The 23,343-nt window shown below is 38.5% G+C and overlaps 1 protein-coding gene across 5 annotated transcripts in view; it reads right to left on the bottom strand.

Moving 5' to 3' along the window:
• Positions 1 to 23,343, bottom strand: part of PIAS2 (protein inhibitor of activated STAT 2) — a 108,258-nt gene that overhangs the window by 30,215 nt on the left and 54,700 nt on the right. For all 5 annotated transcript variants that reach the window (XM_023207601.1, XM_023207602.1, XM_023207604.1 and 2 more), the window contains 5 exons: positions 15,935 to 15,985; positions 15,714 to 15,804; positions 7,032 to 7,166; positions 5,080 to 5,185; positions 4,411 to 4,484 (listed from right to left, as the gene is read on the bottom strand). In XM_023207601.1, coding sequence (XP_023063369.1) covers positions 4,411 to 4,484; positions 5,080 to 5,185; positions 7,032 to 7,166; positions 15,714 to 15,804; positions 15,935 to 15,985 — 457 coding nt within the window. The remainder of the gene's footprint in view (positions 1 to 4,410; positions 4,485 to 5,079; positions 5,186 to 7,031; positions 7,167 to 15,713; positions 15,805 to 15,934; positions 15,986 to 23,343) is intronic.

The raw sequence follows: 23,343 nt of genomic DNA, 5'->3' as shown, positions 1-23,343 counted from the left end.
ACAAAAAAGGCCGGGCACAGGGGTTCACGCCTGTAATTCCAGCATTTTGGGAAGCCGAAGAGGGTGGATCACGAGGTCAAAAGTTTGAGACCAGCCTGGCCAACATGGTGAAACCCGTCTCTACTAACAATACAAAAATTAGCCGAGCATGGTGGCAGGCGCCTGTAATCCCAGCTACCTGGGAGGCTGAGGGAGAACTGCTTAAACCCGGGAGGTGGAAGTTGCAGTGAGCTGAAATGGTGCCACTGCACTTCAGCCTGGGAGACAGAGCAAGACTCCGTCTCAAAAAAGAAAAAAAAGAGAAAGAAAAAAAAATTAAGACCTCAAAGACGTTTTATGTATGTGGGCTATAGTTATCAATATCTGTATATCAGAAATTAAAACATATTTTTAAAAGACAAGAGTACACAAGTACACATTCCATTAGCCATCAGAGCAATGACATCATCATCATCATCTATAGGGTAACTCACATTAAACATCACTTTATGCTCATAAGAGAGAAAGAACACAAAAAGCCAAAATTATGTGTCAATATTATTATAAAAAGTTTTAACTTTGTAGTCCTCTTCAAAGAGTGTCAGGGACCTTCAGGTATCCATGGGCCACATTTTGCAAACCGCTGTTTAGGGATTGTTTTTGTCGTTTTCTTCTGTGCCATTTCCATCTCTCCTGTCACAGCTTTAAAATTTCCACAGCATACAGAAATGAGAATATCCAGGACTATAAAAGTTGCTGACCCTAAATTTAATCCTACTCTAGTTGTCTTATAAGAACTAATGAGCATTTCCTAAGAAGGCATTTGTTACTAGCTAGCAAAATTTTGTCAATTTCCTAGTGACTATGGAATGTTATTAAAAGGGACCTTAATGTGCCATCAAAATAAATTCTAATTTAATCAGATGAAGGTGCTTTTTTGAAATTTATTATTTTTATGAATGAAGTGGTATCTAAGTAATGCAACACTTTTTTCCTATAAAATGTTAAGCTGGCATTATCCAAATTCTATTCACTGTAGACTAATTACTACCAATCTAAAGTAAAAGAGTTTTTAAAGTTGAAAAGGCCCAAACTGGTGGTTTCCAACTATTTTCAGCAGGACTTTTTTGTTTAAAACATATTAGAATCTCAAGAGATAAAATCAAACCTAGCTTGCTTTCTTTTTCTCTCCCCCAGCTACTTAGCCCACCTCCGCAGGACAGAGAGAAAATCACTAGCTGAAATCACCAAAGTGAAGCTCCTATGTAAAATTCAGATATTGTGTTCAGAAATACAATTATGCACACTCAATTAGATCCTCTTCAATAACTACTGTGACATTACCTTCCTTTAGTCCCAAGGACAGAGGTTTTAGAATTTGCTCCCACTATTCAGACTCACTTCTACTGCAAATCACCTTATGAAAATATTGTGAAATGTAATAAACATTTATTCTATAACCCTACATTATTATTTTCTCTTGTTTTTGCCAAATAACCCAGGGTTCACTTCTTATCCAAGTGCCTGGGGTTTATTTTTTTCCTTCTCCATTTCCCATTACTGCACCAGATCCCATGTTATCTCCATTGTTAGCCGGCTGGACTCCATTCTGCTTTCTCCAACTGATAATAGGACTGACTCTTTCTCAAACACTGCTTTCATCATCTAACTTCTGTCATCCATTCACCAAATCTAATCAACACACCTGTGTCTGGTATTCTAATTAATATATACCACATGTTACAGTTTAGCTACCCAACTTTATGTTAACACTACTACTATAGCCCAAAGAGTACCATTCATTCTTTTCGTAGAAAGTGCTCTGAAAAGATCGACGAACCCCGAGGAAAAGCTCAAAAGACAGTCTCACAAATAGACCTGTTGTCACTTCTGAGCAGAGAAAAAAAAACACTTAAGAAACTTAAAACAAGATTTCAAAAACCTATTTGATCTGTTACTTCATTTCTTCAAGTAACTGAAAAGTTAATTTTCTTAAAATTGGTAATGTTTGAAAGGAACTGCTCCCTATTCTTACACAGAAGGAATCCTAACCTCTCTGATACGCTACTTTCACTATTATTGAAAGTTTGGCTCATGAGATGGCTTATGCCTGTAATCCCAGCACTTTGGGAGGTCATGGTGGGCAGATCACTTGAGGTCAGGAGTTTGAGACCAGCCTGGGCAACATGGTGAAAGATCTCTACAAAAGACACCAAAATTAGCCAGGTGTGGTGGTATGTAGCGGTAGTCCCTGGTACTCAGGAGGATGAGATGGGAAGATCACTTGAACCCAGGAGGTCGAAGTTGCAGTAAGCCGTGATCATGCCACTACGTTCCAGCATGGTGACAGAGAGAGACCGTGTCTCAAAAAAATTTAAAAAGCCTGAGAATCTGTTAGTATGTTTGGCCACTGCACTTGGTTTTGGTTGCTCTCATGTAGAATGGCAGTCTGTATGAAGAAAAAAATTTAGAAGATTCTAAGAAAATGGCACTACATAACTGTAAAACTCCTTAGGTAAGTTGTGCAGAAGACTTTCTTCCTGATACAACAGTTTGACATCTAAAACATAATGGTGACATGAGTTTCCTCCCCATATGGTGACTGTATGTGGAATACAGCTGGCAATTAATGTTTGCTGAATATACTAGGGTTACATAATAAAAAATGGTCAATATCCAACCATTTTTTTAACCAACAAAAAGGTAATTTCACTTCTTTCAATCTACTATTAATTTTAACATAAGAGCGAAGAAAAAGAGAATAACCTGAAGACACTGAAAATAACTCAAGCCTGAAGGTTTGCATAGAACCTGCGCTCAGAGGAAGTCGTGGGTCCTTCCGCACGCCTCCTAGAGCCTCTGCCACCACCTTCAGGGCTTTCAGGTCCTACCCTACTGGAACTGCACACCTCTTCCCTGCGTTTGATAAGAGCACATTCCCAGTATCCAAGCAATCCTGATATCAAAAAATTATATTTCAATGAAGGCAAGCTCATATTTTTAAGTTAATGAAGATTAAAAGAGTGATGCTTCAAAAAAAGATTTGCAAATACCACTTTCCAGAATAAAAGAGACGTACTTGTAATCAGGACATGTATATTTTAGCCCAATCTGGCAGCATGGTATATTGGAAAGAGAACAGGAATGTCAGAACACTAGAATCTTTATCCTTGTTCTACCACTAACTGTAATCTGGGTTAGCCAACCTCGTTCAGTCTCAGTTTCTTCATCTACAAAATGAAGACAACTCCTCCACACAGGTTTGCTAAGATAGTTAAATAAAGAACATACAGTAGAAACTCAACGAATTATTCTCTTTTCTTTCTGACACAATTTCTCCCCATTTAAAAAACTGTACATTTCTCAAAATGGTGGGTAGTAATCAAACACCCACAAACCTACATTATAAATTCCTGATTCCATGACTTTTCTCACCAAGTTCTTCTTAACTGGAAAGGGTTCCCCTCCAATTCATTCAATGTTTCTGATCCTTCTATCTCCTCTTGGTAGTATAACAGCCTAACTGTAAGTGAATCTGCTCCATTTTTATGGGAGTTGGTTTTATTTTTCAAACTCAATTATTAACATTCTAAGCAAGCCTCAATATTTCCTCCCACATTTAGCTCAGTGGCAAGTACACAGGAGGATGTGAGAGTTGCTAACTGATTTCTCCCTCATACTTTCTATGTAAGGAGATATAAAAGAAAAATTATTGTGCAATTTTTTTTTTTTTTTTGAGACGGAGTCTCACTCTGTCGCCCATCCTGGAATGCAGTGGCCAGATCTCAGCTCACTGCAAGCTCCGCCTCCCGGGTTTACGCCATTCTCCTGCCTCAGCCTCCCGAGTAGCTGGGACTACAGGCGCTTGCCACCTCGCCTGGCTAGTTTTTCGTATTTTATAATAGAGACGGGGTTTCACCAGGTTAGCCAGGATGGTCTTGATCTCCTGACCTCATGATCTGCCTGTCTCGGCCTCCCAAAGTGCTGGGATTACAGGCTTGAGCCATCGCGCCCGGCCTATTGTGCAATTTAAAAGACCATTACAAAGACATCCTACACATCCTAACTCACTAAACCAAGAGCATCAATTAGCATTTATCAGGCCCTAGTCACTTTATTTTTCAGTATCATTTATATTCTTATAAAAAGAGTCAGCTCTTAAAATATTTTTATTAATAGCTGTGTATTATCTACAACATTAATTACAACAGATTATTCTAAGCCTAAAGCTATCTTCCCTCTTCTTTGTATTCTTTGCATGTCCAAATAATACAAAGAATTGTGACTTAATCATGAAGATTCCTTAATGGGAAAAGACAAAAGTTCAGAATTCTATCATAATATATCATTCATTCCCACACTTACTTTCATAGTAAAGTTAATCATTTATAAAAAGTCAAATTCCCCAGAATGTTTTGTTGCTTTACTTACAGGGCACATCAAGGATACCCGAAGGCTAGTTGTAGCAATTTCACTATCAGGATCTGCAGTAAGTTTTTCTTTAACTTTAAAGAGAAGAGAAAAAAAAAATTTAAAAAAATTAAGGATGACAAAGAAATGGAATTATAGAAATATACAGCATCTTAAAACAAAATGTTAATTAATGTACTGAAAACACAATCACACTCCCAATATAAGTTAAATAAGTATGAACATGCAAATTCTTTGTTTAAATTCTTAAAATTTCTTTTTAAAAGTAAAACTGCTGGTAAGCAAGACTTTCAAAATAGAAAGCTGTGTAAGACTTAAGAACAAAACAACAATTAGGAGAGGAAGCTGGAATGCAGCAGTACCCTGAGCTTCAAAGCTTTTCCAACACACATTCATCACAGTTTTTATTATGCACTATTGTTTGTTTCTAACAATTACTAAATTTGTAAACAGAAATATAAAAATATTCTTATACTTCCTTTGATAATTAAAAACTACTATGTGGTAATGTCTACAATTTTACTCACCAGTAATGTATATAAATTAGTATATACACAAGCTAACAAATATATAATATATTGATGTGAGCAATATTTAAAGCATTAAAGCATCTCATATGCTCAATCTTTTTTTTTTTTTTAAATGCTTGGTCTTATAAACATTACTTACTTAGTGCTCTGGAATGATCAGGGTTTCTAATACCTTTCATTTTTAATCTCTGTAATAACATGGCTGATGTAAGCTGCCGTACAAGATATACAGACATGGAGTAATTCTACAAACAAACAAAAAAAACCCTGCATTAAAGATGAGAGATAATATTCTCTTTGCTTACATGAAATACTTATTTAAGAAACTCTGGTTTCTAAAAATAATATTCAAAATAACTTTCATGGAATGGTCAATGACTGCAAAGGGGACAAAATTCACCAGGCTATTTCAGCGAAAATAAAAGCTCAATCATTTAAAAATATTTCTTGATCATTTATCACTTTAAAACATTCGCTGCTATGGGAACATAGGTTGGGTCAATGGTTTCCAAACTATGGTTCTTACTTAGCAAACCTGGTACCTTAGGGGACACCCTGAAAATGTACCCTCCTATGACTAACCAGAATCTTGCTAACCAAAATCATTCTGCTTTTATTGACTTTATGTAATGGGGCTCTCATATTTTCACTTAAAAGAGGAGTTCCACTGTAGAAACAAATTTCAAATGCCAGTGGTCTGAATTAACACTGCAAACCCAGAGTTCCAAAGTTCTAATTCTGGCAGAAGAGATCACCTGCTACATGGCCTTTGAGTAAATCACTCAAATGAACCAGGTAGCAGCTTTCTTCTGAGAAAAGCTTAAATTAACTCCTGTACCCCAAATGGGTATTTTACTGACAAGCAGCAGCTACTATAGTATGTAAGACACATGAAGATATGATAAAAATTAAAAAGTCAATGCCAGAAAACAACAGTGTCCAATCCCATACCTGTTGGATCTGGCACAAAGGAACCTTCATTAGCTATTTATAGGGCTATGAAGAGATAACATATAATTTCACATAAATGCTAAAAAAAAAACCCCTATCTTCCCATTTTATTAAATATATTCATTCAATTGATTCTACAATAAACATAATACTCTCAATAGTTGCCAAACCAAGTATTTTAAGTATCTTTTAATGTTCTTTTAAATATCTAAATATCCAACTTACGGTGTAAATTTTAGGTCAATTAATCATTTTAATTATAAGGAAAGAGTATTATCCCCATTACATGGCAAAAGTTTTCAATGTCTACAATCATTTATTACAATGTCTGTAAAGTTACTCCCAGCTCTGCAATTACCTTGGTGGTAAAACAAAAAATTCTTGCTATAAATAATGCCTCAATTTCTCCATCCATAAAACAGGACTATTATTCTGTTTAGGAACATGTAATAGGAACACTGAAATTGATGCTTCATGTAATATTAACAATGAAGCTGATGGTGAGAAATTAACTGAAATCTCCTTTCCATTCATTATTTCAGTTATATATAATTCTAAAATGTAAATTCCTTGTTGTATTAACTGGTATCTCATAATTGACATAATTCATTATAAGACCAAAAATCAGCCGAAAGTCAAGCTCATCATCTTGAAGGTGTAGAGAAAATATTATAATTCCAAATAAATCTTTTTAAACAAATGCTCACAGATTATCTGAAATATCAGTTGTTTATATAAAGGCTAGAACAGATTATTTCTAATCACAACATGTGTACATTTAACCATTTCTCCCCCAAACTGATAAAACTTTCTTTGTTCCTCTTCATAAATATTTATCATCCAAAGCTTCTAGTTTACTAAAATATTCAACACAACATTACATACAATTGTGGTTAAACCATTACCTTAAGAAATATAAATATGTGTATTTTCTTTCCAGGAAAATAAAGAGACAATATTCAAGAAAACTCAGAATTAAAGTTTTTAACTTTAAGAATCTCCATACTGCCGCCTCTGAACTGAAAATTACTGCTTTTTAGAGATTACAATCCACAAACAAAAAGAGCTGAAGCCAACAGCTTAAGAAAAAACACAGTGGGTGGGGTCACTGTCCTGTTACCCAAAACGGAGAGCTTTTACCTTCCCAATTTCTGATGCCCAAGAAATGGAAATTTGGTTTGGCACAGCTGAAGATAACCTAACTAAAGATGTAATATTCAAGGGGCGTCCAGGGCGCTTCTGTTCAATCCCATTTTTAGGTGGTGGTGCGTAGCCCTGTAACCATAAGAAAGAAAAATTATTTCAAATTATCTGCAGAAAGATTAAACATTTTCTCCAAGATAGATACAGGATCCTGCCCAATTTCGGTTACACTATTTTTATTTTAGCCTAAAAATCATACAGCCCTTATTATCATTATCAACCCAAAACAGGAAAATAATCTTTGGAAAAAAGTTACAAAATATTTCACAAGTCCAGAAAGGTAGGAAAACCATCCATGTTCCATCATTAAAATTAAAGATGCTGACATTTTGCCACACTGGCTACGAATCGTTTTCCTTTTTTATGGGACACCAAGCTTTACAGATAAAGTCACAACTTTTTATAATGATTCATCCTTAGCAATCCCCATTTCAAATACATGCATATATTGGGGGTGGGAAAGAAAGAAAGCGAACTGGGAATTGAGGGGAAAGAAAGAACAAACTAACAAATTTCATTTTTAAACTTTGGTGAGTGATAAAAATACTTTCCACTGCATTTTCTCTGGGTGCAACAGAAATGGTAATCTTTTAACCCAGGTCAAGTTAACAAATAAGGATAATCAGCATTTCAACTGTCATTAAATGAGCTTGATGGCTATCAGATAATACTATTTATGCTTTAATCTACTTTTATCTAGTCATCAATCATTTGTTTTAAATAGCAAGTATACTCATTTCTGATTCGCAGTGTATCCAATTCCCAATTACCACAAGACTTCACTCTGATTTTTCAGAGCCAAAATAATGTATTTTTTAGAAAATTAAAATGTCTTAGCTGCAAAACATCTACATATTGAAAAGTAGATACCATATTTCACTAACGCTAGGATGTCATTGATGTAATTTAATTATGTACTATTGAGAAAGAGAAAATACTATGTATATATAGCAAAGAAATGGAAGCAAAATGAATTAACATATTCCCTTTTGGACATAAGGATCTTCTGAATCGCTTTTCACTCCATCATTAATCCATACATTTTTCCACATAACACTCTCCTATGCACAAGTAGGAATTTTAGAGAAAAAAGTATCTTTTAAAACTGTACTTCATTCCACTAATGTCTCAGATTTCTCTGCAAGTCACTGACACCATTAACTGGATCTTATGAGAATCCATCAATGAAAAGTTTTCAGACAACAGCCAGCATTCATGCTTCTTTCTCAAAATGTCCTTAAATTATTTGTTAACTGAAAAGCCAGGAGTACAGCTAACTAGTCACGCCATGGCAATAACATCAAAGTTGTACAAGTGTAGGCAATGATAATACATCACAGCTGACACCTGGTCACCTGCAATTTTAAGACACTTCTGGATTTCAGCAATGCTAAAATATGCACCTTAGGAACAATGAAAACTAGTACTGGTAGTATCACACGGCAAAGAGGACCACACCCTGTCTACCACAACGTGGGAACTGTGTCGTAAGGGGCAGGACAGTAATTATTAAATGGTAGTCCACATGGTAATGTGCAATCTATAACTTGCAAAAAAATTTTGAAAATAATTAAAAACGTTTGAGCAGGGGAGTAAAAGACAAAGGGAAGAACTTAAATAACTTGTACTAGAATACGGAAATGAAAGAGAGAGACAGTGTGTGTGTGTGTGTGTGTGTGTGTGTGTGTGAGAGCGAGAGAGAGACAGAGAGTGTAGGAAGGTTATGCCCATCTCAAGCTGCTCAAGCGAAAAAAAAAAAGTTGCTCAGAAAAAAACAAAAAAACAAAAAAAACTCCTAAGAAAGGTCCTCTTAAAAAAAGACTCAAGAAGTTGATTCAATGAGTAACAAGTACAAGGAATATCAATACCAGTATCTAGGTAATTCTGAACGAAACTTTTGTTTTGCCTGTTTCGGGCCTGGAAGATAATTCTGTCTGCTGGTATGTCCACTAGTAGGTTAACCAAATAAAAATGATACAGGGTCTGTCAGGAGGATAAAAATAACTCATGAACTAAAATGTGCACTCTGGAAATTAGAATTTAAGACATAACGCAGTCTGACACAGTAGAAAAGGGCAACAGAAGCAGGGAGAGTAACACACATGTAAGAATGAAGTGTCAGCAAACTCAGAATCATGTTAGTCTCGCTCAGTGTAGAGCGTTTTCAATCTATTCTATATCCCATTTGAGTAGTGTGACTTTACTGGTAATTCTGAGTTATCTGATAACCTGTATTCTACCTCTAACCATCAGCACCACCCCTACCCAACCATCAATTTCCTGGTTATTGAGAATATATTAATAGTTGGAATTTTATAAAATATAAAGTTTAGCCTTCACACATATTTCTAACAATTTTACATATTTAGAGCAAAAATAAAGTCAAGTTCATGTGACAGGGAACCAGTGGGGCAAATCTGTAAGCTTTCTAAGCAAAGGCTGCTGGACAGCACCAGCGGAAGACTTTGTGATGGTCCTGTGACACACTCAAATAATTTTTTATGCTTCATGCTCTGATGACACCCTACCCTACTTGCAACTGTGACAAAAGTTGTCCACAATTATTCTACTTTAACATTTTCCTCCAAATTTTCTAATTACTACTACTTGAATACTTCTAACACAGATTTACTTTTTAACTTTATGGAAATTTTCAAACATACACAAGAAAGGAACAAATAGCAGGGACCCACCAACCAGGTTCAATAATTATCAACATGTTGCCAATCTTGTTTCAAATGCTTTTGGCCCCAAAGCCAATCTGCCCTAAAACACACACGCCACAAAAATACACATTTCTTTTTGCCCTTGAGTACTAAATTCAAATTCTAGACATGCCATTTAACCCAGATATTCAACATGGATCTCTAATAAGACTTTAAAAACCCACAGTATTACAACCCCACAAAAATAACCACAGTTTTAAAAAATCACCTAATACCTTGTCTTTCGATTCAGATTTCCCAGGTACCTCAAAATTTATTTTCCTTTTATCCTTTTATTACTGAAAATTTTAAACATATACAAAAATAGAGAAAAAAGTATAACACGTATATATCTATCAGTTCAGTAATTTACTTACCCATGAATAATCTTTACTCTACCCAACCCCCACTCCAGATTATTTTAAAGCAAATCTCATATATATTTTCTATTTTCTCCATATGTAGTTTAGTATAGTCCTTTTACAGCTTGAATCAGAATTAAAAACTAGAGCCCTACACCACAGTTATGTCTCTGAAGTCTCCTTTATTCTATAAACACAACCCCTGCCGTCTCCAAACACACTTTTTCCCCAATGCTGTTGTTCTACTGGAGAAACCAGGACTTTTGACCTGAAGAATGACTTCGCATTTTAGATTAGGTATTTTCCTTCCTTGAAGTATGAGATTTGTTGCTCTACCTCCCATATATTTTTAAAACCAGTAATTAGTTGTATAAGCTTGATTAAACTTGGGGTCAAAATTTTAGAAACAAAAAACTTCACAGAAAATGTTGTGTACTTCATATGGTGCCACATCATAAGGCACAGAAGGTTGTTTGCCCTGTTTTCAGTAGTGTCAAGACTGATCAGGAGTTCAGGGGACGTCAGCCTGATCCCTCCACTATAAAGTTCCCCGTCAACTTTTGGCATCCATTGACGATAGCTACCTAGACCCATTATATGATTATGAATTGTGGAATAATGATTTTCTAATTCTATTACCCTTTTGATTATATTAGCCAAAATGTTTCCACAAAGAGCTTGACCAAATCAACAGCTGGTCACCTTGAAATAATTCTCTTTCTTAATCTTCAGAGCAGTGCGTTAGTGCAACCTCCAGTGGCTTATTTTAGTATAATTATTATAAACACACTTACATATTTGATAGTTTTGAGTCTACTATAATCATTATTCTTTCAGATGTCAAAATTATCACTTCTCAGGTAAGGAGGTGCCTCTTCAAATTGGGGTGAGTGCACACAAGTATGTGTTTTAAAAGAAGAAATGTTGAGTTTATGTCAGTCCTGATTCACTGTGAGGCAGGCCATCAGGGTGACTAACACACAGCATCAGGAAACATAAATCCATGAGCTCAGAAATAGAATTTATAAGGTGAAGGGGGCCAGTACTGATAAGCCTTCTGGCTGCACCAAAAGGAACTACTTGGAGATTGTTGCCAGCTGAATTACAGCACATATCCTCTCTACACTCTTTGGGTCTTTCAAAGAAATATTCTTGTCAACTCTTCTTCCTTCCTTCAACCTTAGAGCTACACAAGTTTTATAGACATTTCTCACAAATTGTTTAGAAGAAAAATAATTCAGCTTCTTAAAATAACTCCTAAGCAAAGAGGGCCTTTTTCTTTCTTCTGCCCATTAAAAACATGGAATGTTCTCATCTGGCTGTCAGTCTGTAGAATGGCAGCCCTTGGAGTCAAAGATGGGAGATGGTCTCTGCAGCAGGTTCTTGTCTGTCCACACTGCATGTCACCATCCCACAAGCCCTACTATGAGCTGCTATCTTCCTTGCACCAAGGGAACCTGGAAAATGAATGCATGAAGGTGTTTTGTAAAACTCAGCATCTTGATGTAGGTTAAAAAGCACATATGCTGCTTGTATCACTATTTGATCCTTAACAGTCTAGGGACACGTTGCCATTTTCAAAGTAATACCATTTCCCATTCCTATGTTTACTTTGTACATGCAGTACAGTGGTCAACTGCCGTGGGTCCATAAACACTGGATGTTACCGTAAGATCATACACATAAGGACTTCCTCCAGGACATAGACAAATGCAACCATATTCAGGGCTCTAATGGGCAATTCATGACTGTGTTAAGCTTTTCCCTCCAGGATTCATGGTTCAATACACCAGGATCACTGGCAAGGACCACCTATCAAACTTCTCTTGTGGTTTGCTGATGCTTCTTAAAACTGGAACAAAGTCCCTAAGGCTCTCCATGGTGCAAGAGCTCAATATAACTCCTATAGGGCCACAGCAGCTTTCTTCTTCTGAGGCTGCAACATACTCATGTAATTCTTAAAAGCTGCAGAATCTTGTTTTACATTAAAAGACTCCATATTTCATTATCCCAATCAATAGCAATTGTGGATCAAGTGGTGGTTTAAGATGTTTTCCATCAGATGCACATGTGAATTTCTGTCAGTTGTTCTACAGGACTTTACGGAGCTAGGGTAAAAAGACTCTTTGGGAAAGGCAGGCATTTGATTTTCTTTGGGATGGCCCTATAAGGGTCAGGCAAGTCCTCCCCATTGCCTTCTGTTTTTGAGATATGTCTTTGCAGTTCTCTCAATGTTTCATTTCTTCTCCTTCACAACTGCCCATGGAGCTGCTGCAGGCCCCTAGCTCCAGGCATGTCAGACTCATTAGACAAAGGGTGTTTTGTGTAGTAGTCAATATGTTCATAAATAGGCTAATAGAAGTAATCAAGGGTTAGTGGGTGCTTTGGGGCAGAAATCAGCAGTAATTAAGTAACAATGCCCCAGAGGAAGTACTCAACTGCCTAATTTCTTCTCCCTCAAAAGAACTGGAAGAGTAACAAACTCCAAGCCATCCTCAGTGGTGCTGTAGACCTACAGAAAGGTATCATCCCAAAATGTGACAATGACTGGTCCATTTGGAAATTCTGGTAACTTCTATGTTTACACATCTGTAGCCACCATATTTTCCATAGCAATGCCACAGAGTTTAGGTACAACCTCACACAATTCAGATGCAACTCCCATTACTGGCACAGTCACATGATGATACAGGGTAAGTCTTCAAGGTGAGTCCAAAGATACCAAGAAGCCCTCTGTTGTCTTATTTTTCATCATAGATAGTGGGAGGGGCAAACAGCAATGAGAGTCAAAGGTCAAAGAAATCTTAAGAGCTGGGCGCAGTGGCTCACACCTGTAATCCCAACACCTTGGGAGGCCAACACAGGTGGATCACTTGAGCCCAGGAGTTTAAGACCAGCCTGGGAAACATGGCGAAGCCCTGTCTCTACAAAAAATACAAAAATTTGCCAGGCATGGCGGCGCATGCTTGTAGTCCCAGCTACTAAGGAGAGTGAGATGGGAGAATCGCTTGAGCCTCTAGGAGGCTAAGAGTACAGAGTGAGCCGAGACTACACTAATGCACTCCAGACTGGGCAACAGACCTGAGAGCATTCTTTTTTTTTTTTTTTTTTAATTAAAGAAAAGAAAAAATGAAATCTTAGCACATCCAGGGCAAAGAAAAATGGGTATGAAAAGGCCACGGGACAGGTGCACAGGGATGTGTTTTAATCTGTTTTGCCAGGCTTTCTTTGCCACACATGCAGTATCTTCTTTTTTTAATTTCATTTTTTTCACGTAATTTTTTAAAATTATACTTTGTGTTCTAGGGTACATGTACACAACGTGCAGGTTTGTTACATATGTATACATGTGCCACGTTGGTGTGCTGCACCCATTAACTCGTCATCCATTTACATTAGGTATATCTCCTAATGCTATCCCTCCCCGCTCCCGCTACCCCACAACAGGCCCTGGTGTGTGATGTTCCCCTTCCTGTGTCCAGGTGTTCTCATTGTTCAATTCTCACCTATGAGTGAGAACATGCGGTGTTTGGTTTTCTGTTCTTGCGATAGTTTGCTGAGAATGATGGTTTCCAGTTGCATCCATGTCCCTACAAAGGACATGAACTCATCCTTTTTTTATGGCTGCATAGTATTCTATGGTGTATATGTGCCACATTTTCTTTCAGCTCTAAGTAGGGCTGCTTCTTCCCTTGGTTCAGATCTTTGTGCAAACTAGCCAAATAAAAGATAATGGCCAGGCACGGTGGCTCATGCCTGCAATCCCAGCACTTTGGGAGGCTGAGACAGGCAGATCACAAGGTCAGGAGTTCGAGACCAGCCAGCCAACATGGTGAAACCCTGCCTCCACCAAAATTACAAAAATCAGCCAGGTGTGGTGGTGGGCACCTGTAATCCCAGCTACTCGGAAGGCTGAGGCTGGAGAACTGCCTGAACCCGGGAGGCAGAGGTTGCAGTGAGCCGAGATTGCGCCACCGCGCTCCAGCCTAGGTGACACAGCAAGACTCTTACCTTGGGTGGGGGTGGGAGGGGAGCGGAAAAAAAAAGATAAGCTTCTGAGAATCTAGTTGCTAGTAGCCGGAAACCTGACAAAATAAATGTCCCACCTGGGGAATCATGTATGGGCCACGTAAGCAATCCTCCCTGACCATATCTACTCAGCCTCTGCAATTCCCCTTCACCCCCAGGACTGTCTCAATGGATTTCAGTCTCATACGCATCTTTCAAAAAGAGTCAGTCAGTGATGCAGTGTTGCTCAAGCCCTTCAAAGTTCACAAAACAAGTATTTCTCAGGTCTCTAAGTCCACAGGCTGTGTATGTGACAAATGAGCCTCCTGACAACCACAAGAAGTCAGATGCCTCTGTCTACAAGACCACGGTCAGTTTCAGTCATGGACTTTCTTCACTTTGGGGCTCAATTCTTAGCACTTGGCTCTGTAGAGCCCAGAGTCCTAGATCATATTGTCTGACTTGCTTGGCTACTCATGAGTACTGCTCATATATTTAGTCCAGAGCCCAGTCTCGTGTTCAGCAGGGGTATTACACAGCTTCCCCACTTCCTCAATAGTTGCAGAGTGTCAGCTCTGGTGAAATGACAACTGGGGCTAGTCATGAGTCACTGCTTTCTTAGGGATTCACTTACAGTAAACACACCTCCAGTTTTGTAATGCTTGACATACATGCCATGTTGTACTATTTTTTTGATTATGGTTTTGCTGGCCTTCTTAAGGAATGGTACCAATTTAGTAATGTATCCAAAATGGAAACCAATACATAGTCCAGTTCTACGTTTTTTATTTTATTATTTTAAGACTTGACTATCAGGATTTGAACAGTCAAAAGCCATCTATTAGGCCAGAGACAGGCTGTATGCATTTACATTGTACATATCCTAGGTGCTGAAGCCCATGTACTCTCTCACTGCTTAAAGGTGTTGTCAACCAACTATCATTGCACCCACCCACCACAAGTGAATGCATCATCAAGGCCCAAGCTGGGAATTCTTGATCTCTGTAGTTAGCCACTCTCAGTAGCCTCTGCTTTTCCGCAAGCCATCCACAGGCAGGCCCAGCTAATCTAGACATCCTACACATGCTGTCCTATACATGAAAGTGCCCAAGTCCTTCCCTTCAACTATGCTGTTTGATATGATCCCAAGAGTATTTCACAGCATCCTTGATTTCTTAAGTAAGATGCTCCAGGCTCTAGCCAGGAGCAGTGGTGCACAAGAGTAGTCCCCACTACTTAAGACGCTGAGGTGGGAGGACTGCTGGAGCCCATAAGTTCAAGTCAAGCCTGGGGAACATAGCAGAACCCTGTCTCTTTAAAAAAAAACAAAAAAAAGATATTCCAGGCTCATCTTTTCCATCTCCTTCAGATCTGAAATAAGCCATTTATTATTTATCCAAGGTGGTATGGGTTACTCTAATGGAAAATAGTATTTAATCTAGATGCTAAAACTGTTCACTCGTATTCAGTTGTCACTGTTTCTAGGCCTTGTCAGTGTTTATATTAAACTTATATGCAAATCTGGTGAATAAAAAGCAACTTACAGGCAAAGGAAATAGCTTCCCATTTACTTTTATACATAGACTATTTGGATAGTTATCTTCTTGAGGGCAACTTGTCTCTGCCAGGCAAAGTCTGCATTAATAAAAGAAAAAAAGTATTCTTAAATAGCGTGCTCAAACATTCTCATATGTTTTAAAATTCACAACTACATGCATATAGTAAGCAAGTATAAAACTAAGGTAACAGAAAATTTCAAACTCACCTCAACTGAACTTGGACTGTATAATCTCTCCTACCACCTGGCAAAAAATCCCTGTTGGAAAGAGAAAGAAAATGGGTTAAAAAAGCACAATAAGAATTCTCAGAACAGTCTCACCAGGAGGAAAAAAAGGAAAAGCATTATTTGTATTTTTCTTATTCCTTGAAAGGTGAACAATAGACTGCCAATAATACAAGCCTTAATCAAAACACTGTAATGATGATAAACCTGATCTGCTTAACTTCTAGCCATGTCTTTATGGCAATTTTAAGGTAGTTTCAATGCACAGGAACTTTGATGATGCAAAATTTATTTCAATAGACATCAAACTTGGTAACATGCAAGGAAGCAGACTAAGTTCAGAGAGTTTTAATCAACAAATCTATTTGCTTAGAGCATTCTAATCACTTGAAGACTTTTTTTTCTTTTCTTTTTGAGACAGAGTCTCGCCCTGTCGCCCAGGCTGGAGTGCAGTGGTGCAATCTCAGCTCATTGCAAGCTCCGCCTCCCAGGTTCACACCATTCTCCTGTCTCAGCCTCCCGAGTAGCTGGAACTACAACGCCTGCCACCACGCCCAGCTAATTTTTTTGTATTTTTAGTAGAGACAGGGTTTCACTGTGTTAGCCAGGATGGTCTCGATCTCCTGAACTTGTGATCCGCCTGCCTCGGCCTCCCAAAGCGCTGGGAATACAGACGTGAGCCACTGAGCCCGGCTGAAGACTTTTTTTTAAATATAAAGACCTATTCACTGGATATTCTTATTGATGTCAAGTACAGCCTAAGCATTAGTTTTTATAGTTACTAGGGGGATACTAATATAGGCCCAGGATAAAGAATTAGTGCCTAGAGTCTCAGCATCTCCATACCATGCAACTTCATAATTATGTATCCAATTAAAGATACAGAACCTCTTACAATTTCTAGATGAGAATCTAATGGTCCCATGTAAAATATATTTCATACTGAACCCTCCAAACTCTTGCCACGCAACATGGAGTCCACAGGGAAGCAGCACTGTTATTCCTTAGGAGTTTGTTGGAAATGCAGACTCTCAGGCCCCATCCTAGACCTATAGAATTAGAATCTGCATGTTAACAAGATCCTCAGGTGACATGCATACACATTACAGTTTTAAGAGTTGTTATCCTCAGCCATTGTCATAAATCTTGGACTCTGTCAGAGAGAAGATCACTAGAGTATAGTCCTTTCTTGAGAAGACTGGAGTACACTGAGCCCTCATGGTGCTCTAACTGGGCCAGTCTTTTCACTGTTCCCAATCCTCGAGCTCCACTGGAAGGCATTAAAGCACAGCAGTGACAACCACCTTAAGTTCTACAGTCCCAAGCTGTACAACATCGTGCAAATCACTTAACCATTCTGTGCGTCAGTTTCTATATCTGTTAAAGATGGAAAATTACTGCACCAACCTCATCAAGTTGCTGTGACAATTAAACATGCTAACAACACATGTCAAGTGCCTAAATATAAGATGTGCTCAACACATGGAAGCAGCTGGCTGCTCTGTTTCCACTGCTCCCATTGTTCTTACCAAGAGCAGCTATCTCAAATGGCTATTCAAAACATCCCCATATCCTTGACAATACTGACCTCTTCTGAGCAACCCATATCACTCCACTTATGCAAATCAAGAAACATTTCATATTCTGGGCGCTGGAGCTTCAAAGACAAATATAACACAGTATTTGCTTCAAAGGATTTATATGCTAAGCAGGTAAGACATACAACACGTAAAATAAAATATGGTAAGTGGTACAGTACATTATGAAAAGTAAGTGCTATAGAAAAAGGGAAAATTTTTGTCTTGAAAGTTCAAGGTTGTTATCATAATTAGTCCAATCTAACTAGAAAACAGGGTTTTTTTAGCAGTGGTTCTGCCTACTTCTGCTTAGTGGCTCCACTAGGAACATGAGTAACTGTGGGTATCTAGTACAGTAATTTCCAGCAAAATAGAAAGGCCAGAGATACAGATCAGAAACTTGTTAGTTGGGAAATATGATGTGAAGAAAGAGAAATGACAAGAGATGAGCCTAGAAAGATGGATGGAAGCATAAAGGGTTTTGAACAGCTCACTAAGGAGTTATACTTTATTCTGGCAAGGGAAATTAACAAAAACTGGAAAATACAATGTGCTAAATATCTTCACAAACATTATGAGTAATGACCAAGGCATTTTCTGACATTCATTTTCTGCCCATCATTGTTCTAGGAACTTTTACATATTGGTTCATTAGATATAAAAGAAGCATTTACTATATGCTAAGTACTGTAATGGGTTTTAAGATGATAAAAATGAGTAAAAGATGCTGCTTTCATTAAGAAGGTTGCAAATGCAAGCAATGAAATAAATGCAATGATGCCTTAACAGAAAATAAGTACATGGCAAAGTGAGAAACAAAGGAAACATTAAAGCAAATCTGGAAAGGCACCACAGGGGACGTATGACCTGAAGTGGCCCTTGAACGGCTCAAGAGGTTTGCCAGGCAGAGTACAGAGAAAGAAGACGGCAAAAGTGCAAAGATGTGAACACTATGGTTAACCTAGGAAACACAAATGGGAAAGCCTAGTCAGAGCACAGGTTGTTAGAAAAGCGTAACAGGAGATAAGATGATTTAAAAAACAAAACAAAACAAAACAAAAAAGCAGAGCAAGATGTTGAAAACAACTGCCAGGCAATGGAGTGTGGACTTTATGAGGTACCATTAGAGTGTGTTTAAAGTATCAAAGAGAAAAAAACTGAATGGGCTAATGCCTGTAATCCCAGCACTTTGGGAGGCCGAGGCGGGTGGATCACAGGGTCAGGAGATCGAGACCATCCTGGCTAACATGGTGAAACCTCGTCTCTATTAAAGATAAAAAAAATTAGCCGGGCATGGTGGCGGGCGCCTGTAGTCCCAGCTACTCGGGAGGCTGAGGCAGGAGAATGGCGAGAACCTGGGAGGCGGAGCTTGCAGTGAGCTGAGATCGTGCCACTGCACTTCAGCCTGGGCCACAAAGCAAAGACTCCGTCTCAAAAACAAACAAATAAAAAAAAAAATGGTAAGACTTGATGAATGACTAGATGTGAGAAGGCAGGATAAAGGAAGGGAAGTTTCTAGGAGAGTATCCAGGTTTTGGAATGCTGCAACTGAAGAGATGGCCATGCTACTCACCAGGACAAGAAGAGGCAGAGCAAGTTACAGCATCAATCTTCCAAACCACCCAGAGAGGTGGTGATCATTATTCCAATTTTACACGCTGAGAAAGTGAGGTTTAGTCACCTGTTTAGGGGCATACAGACCTAAGTGGTTGGCTCAGAATTCACTCTCTACTTAGTATTACTCTAAAGACCATACTAGCTCCCTCAAAGGCAGAGTTGCCTTGCTAAGTTTTAAATAGTCAGAAGGACATAAAAGAATCAATGAAGGGCCGGGCGCGGTGACGAGGTCAGGAGATTGAGAACATCCTGGCTAACACGGTGAAACCCTGTCTCTACTAAAAATACAAAAAATTAGCCAGGCGTGGTGGCAGGTGCCTGTAGTCCCAGCTACGCGGCAGGAGAATGGCGTGAGCCTGGGAGGCGGAGCTTGCAGTGAGCCAAGATGGCGACACTGCACTCCAGCCTGGGCCACAGCGTGAGACTCCGTCTCAAAAAAAAAAAAAATCAGTGCAGCAAACTGAGAGGATATTGTAAATGAAGAGTGGCCTATCACAAAGAGGCCTCTGTCCAGGCAGATTCAAATGCCATTAATGAAATGAGTAATGCAGAAGTAAATATACTAAGCAAAAATCTCCTTGAGGCCAGTTTGTTTTTCAACTTTGCATCTTTGGTGCCTGGAATATTGTCTGGTCCATGGTGGACAGTTAATAAATGTGTGCTGAATGAATGAATAAAAGAACAAAACACAAGCGGGTTTGATGGAAGGCAAGTTCAATTTTAGATGTGTTGTGCTTGATGTCCTTGTAGGTCAAAGGAGAGGCACTGAAAAAGGTGTCTGGAGGAAGGTGTTGGTAATTTCGCAGCCACCAATATAAAAATAATAAAACACATTAATGAATATTATCATAGAGTAGCAAGAAGAGAATCCCAGATTGATTCCTGAAAATGGGTACAAGAAGCCAGTGTGAGGAACTTAGAGAGCATGGTTAAAAATATACTAGCACCAAATGGAAGGAGCAGTGCTAAAGCCAAGAAGAGAACTGAATCCAATGTTCAATCTTTGCAAGATGTAACAGAAAGAAAAAACTTGGACAAGAATGTATTCAAGCCTCTAGTCTAGATCTTACTACCACTACAGGCAAAGGGGAAGGTGCTAGAAACACAGCTGTGGTTTTCAAGTTGGTTGCATACCAGAACCTGGGAAACTTTAAAAACCCCTGATGTTTGGGTTCAATCTTGAGATTCTAATTTAACTGATGTGGGATAAAACCTGAGTATGTGAATTTCCTAAATCTCCCCAGCTGATGCTAATATGCAGCAAAGTTTGAGAAACATGCGGAGAGAAGTAGTTAAATGACACGAGAAGCATCATCCGAATCCAGAATGTAAAATATGCTAGAAACAAATAAATCACTTTTTCTGGAATGTAGTGTTATAAAATAAAGTCTAATGAGAGAAACCAGGGCTGCTTGGAGAACTGATCAATTTCACAGTTGTGGCAGAGAAAATACAAGATAAGCCTGGAGCATTTTTGGTGCAAGAAATTAGAGAGTGCTCAAAGTGGGTTTCAGGGAGAGAGGTATATCAATAGGGCATAGGAGCCAACCTCAAAGAACTTCTAATAGACAAAGATAGAACAATTTGAGCAATATAAATTATTGTAACATTGGAATATAACCCATAGAGCACCCATGAGTCCACACTGTTATAAATGAATAAATGGGCTGGGAATGGTGGCTCACATCTGTAAACCCACACCTGTAAACCCAATAGTTTGGGAGACAGAGAAGGGAAGCGCACTTGAGCACAGGTGTCTGAGACTAGCCTGTGTAATACAGTGAGACCTCATCCCTACAAAAAAAACATAAAAATTAGCCAGGTGCGGTGTTGTGCACCTGTAGTCCTAGCTTATTGTGGAACTGAGATGGGAGGATCGTTTGACCCCAGGAGGTCAAGGGTGCAACAAGCCATGATCACCACCACTGCACTCCAGTCTGGGCAAGAGCAATACCTTCTCAAAAAAAAAAAAAAAAAAAAAAAAGGCTGGGTGCGGTGGCTCACACTTGTAATCCCAACACTTTGGGAGGCCGATGTGGGCGGATCACCTAGGTCAAGAGTTCAAGACCAGTCTGACCAACATGGTGAAACCCCTTCTCTACTAAAAATACAACAATTAGTCAGGCATGGTGAAGAATCGCTTCAACCTGGGAGGCAGAGGTTACTGTGAGCCCAGATTGTGCCACTGCACTCCAGTCTGCGCAACGGAGCGAGACTTTGTCTCAAAAAATAAACAAACAAAAAATAAACAAAACAATAAATGAAAGAAAGAAAAGAAAAGAAGACAGCTCCTCCTTGTAAAAATAAAATAACCCCAACGTAAAAAAGATTAAGGACAACAGAAAATCATCACTGGAACACAAGAATGTTTCTGCTAAAGTAACTGCTAAAGCCAAGATTCACAAGTGAACACTAAATTAATCTGCAAAAGTTTGAGGAAAAACAGAATACTATGTGCCTAGTTTCAAAGTTATCTTCACAAAATATTTATCATTAACAAAGGAACAAACAGTAACTTTACAGTGCAGATACCTGGCAGCTGGTATCAGCCAAGAGATCAAGGTTAACATCACCAAAAATAAGATATCAGTATTATGTTGCCTGATATGATACCCTGAGAAGGGCACATAACTTGAGGTATTCTTGCCAAAAATGCACAACTTCCATCTAATCATGACAAAACATCAGCCATATCCCCAAATGAGAAAGAGTCTACAAAACACCTGACCAGTTGTGAAAGACAAAACAAAACAAAACTAAGAAACTGTAACAGATTGAAGTAGAGTAGGATGCCTCAACAATTAAACGTGATTTGGGATTGTATCTAGGAACAGAAGACGTTCATTGGCCAAAAAACTGGTGAAATCTGAATAAAGTCTGTAGTTAATAGTACTGTACCAATGTTGATTTCTTGGTTTTGATCATTGTACTATGGTGATATAAGATTTAATATTAAGGGAAACTGGGATAAAGAATATATGTCCTATTTCTGTAATTTTTATCTAAATAAAAATTACTACAAAATGCAAAGTTTTTATGCTGGGCATGGTGGCTCACGCCTGTAATCCCAGCACTTTGGGAGGCCGAGACAGGTGGATCACTTGGGGCCAGGAGTTCAAGACCACCCTGACCAACATGGCAAAACCCCGTCTCTACTAAAAACAAAAAAATAGCCAGGTATGGTGGCGCCTGCCTGTAGTCACAGCTACTCAAAGAGGCTGAGACAGGAGAATCGCTTGAACCCAGGAGGCGGAGGCTGCAATGAGCCGAGATCATGCTACTACACTCACTCCAGCCTGGATGACAGGGCGAGACTCTGTCTCAAAAAAAAAAAATTATGTCATTAAGCACAGAATTTCCCAAACTTACTTAACTGAAACAATCTTATTTTTGAAAAACTCTTATTATCATCTCAAAGAGTGTTCTAATGAATAGTTGAAAAGGAAGTAAACAACTTGAATTTACTCAATTCCTTGTTCTGCTTTTAACATTACAGTCCCAAAAAATCATTAACCTCCAGAAGCCTTAGTTTCATTATGCTGAATCTTTTAAGAATGCAACTTTAAAGCGTCATATAAATAATATTTTGTTAACACTAAAGGGGTGTGTGTGTGTGTGTGTGTGTGTGTGTGTACATATATATATATATTTTTTTGAGACAGAGTTTCGCTCTTGTTGCCTAGGCTGGAGTGCAGTGGTGTGATCTCGGCTCACTGCAACCTCTGCCTCCTAGGTTAATGTGATTCTCCTGCCTCAGTTTCCTGAGTAGCAGGGATTACAGGCGCCCGCCACTACGCTTGGCTAATTTGTTGTATTTTTAGTAGAGATGGGTTTCATCATGTTGGCCAGGCTGGCCTTGAACTCCTGAACTCAGATAATCCACTACCTCAGCTTCCCAAAGTGCTGGGATTACAAGCATGAGCCACCATGCTCGGCCTTTTAAAAAACATTTTTAATTGGAAAATTAAATGCTACAGATTTCCTTTTCTTTCTTCTAACATCTCTTAGTTCATCTGCTCTTTACAAATGAGTCTACAAATACTTTTCATTTATCTAGTAATTTTTTGGTCAGGATGACTATACAGCTCACTTTACCCATAATTGCCTCAGTTTATGTTCTTATTTCAGAATAATTATTAGTAATGTTTACTTTCACTCTCAAAAATGCCCCAGTTTGGAATGATAAAGCTTATGGTC

The sequence above is a fragment of the Piliocolobus tephrosceles genome, chromosome 18 (genome assembly GCF_002776525.5).
Source record: "Piliocolobus tephrosceles isolate RC106 chromosome 18, ASM277652v3, whole genome shotgun sequence".
Taxonomy (NCBI): Eukaryota; Metazoa; Chordata; class Mammalia; order Primates; family Cercopithecidae; genus Piliocolobus; species Piliocolobus tephrosceles.
The sequence above is the reverse complement of the archived record's forward strand: the minus strand, read 5'-3'. Positions and strand labels throughout refer to the sequence as shown.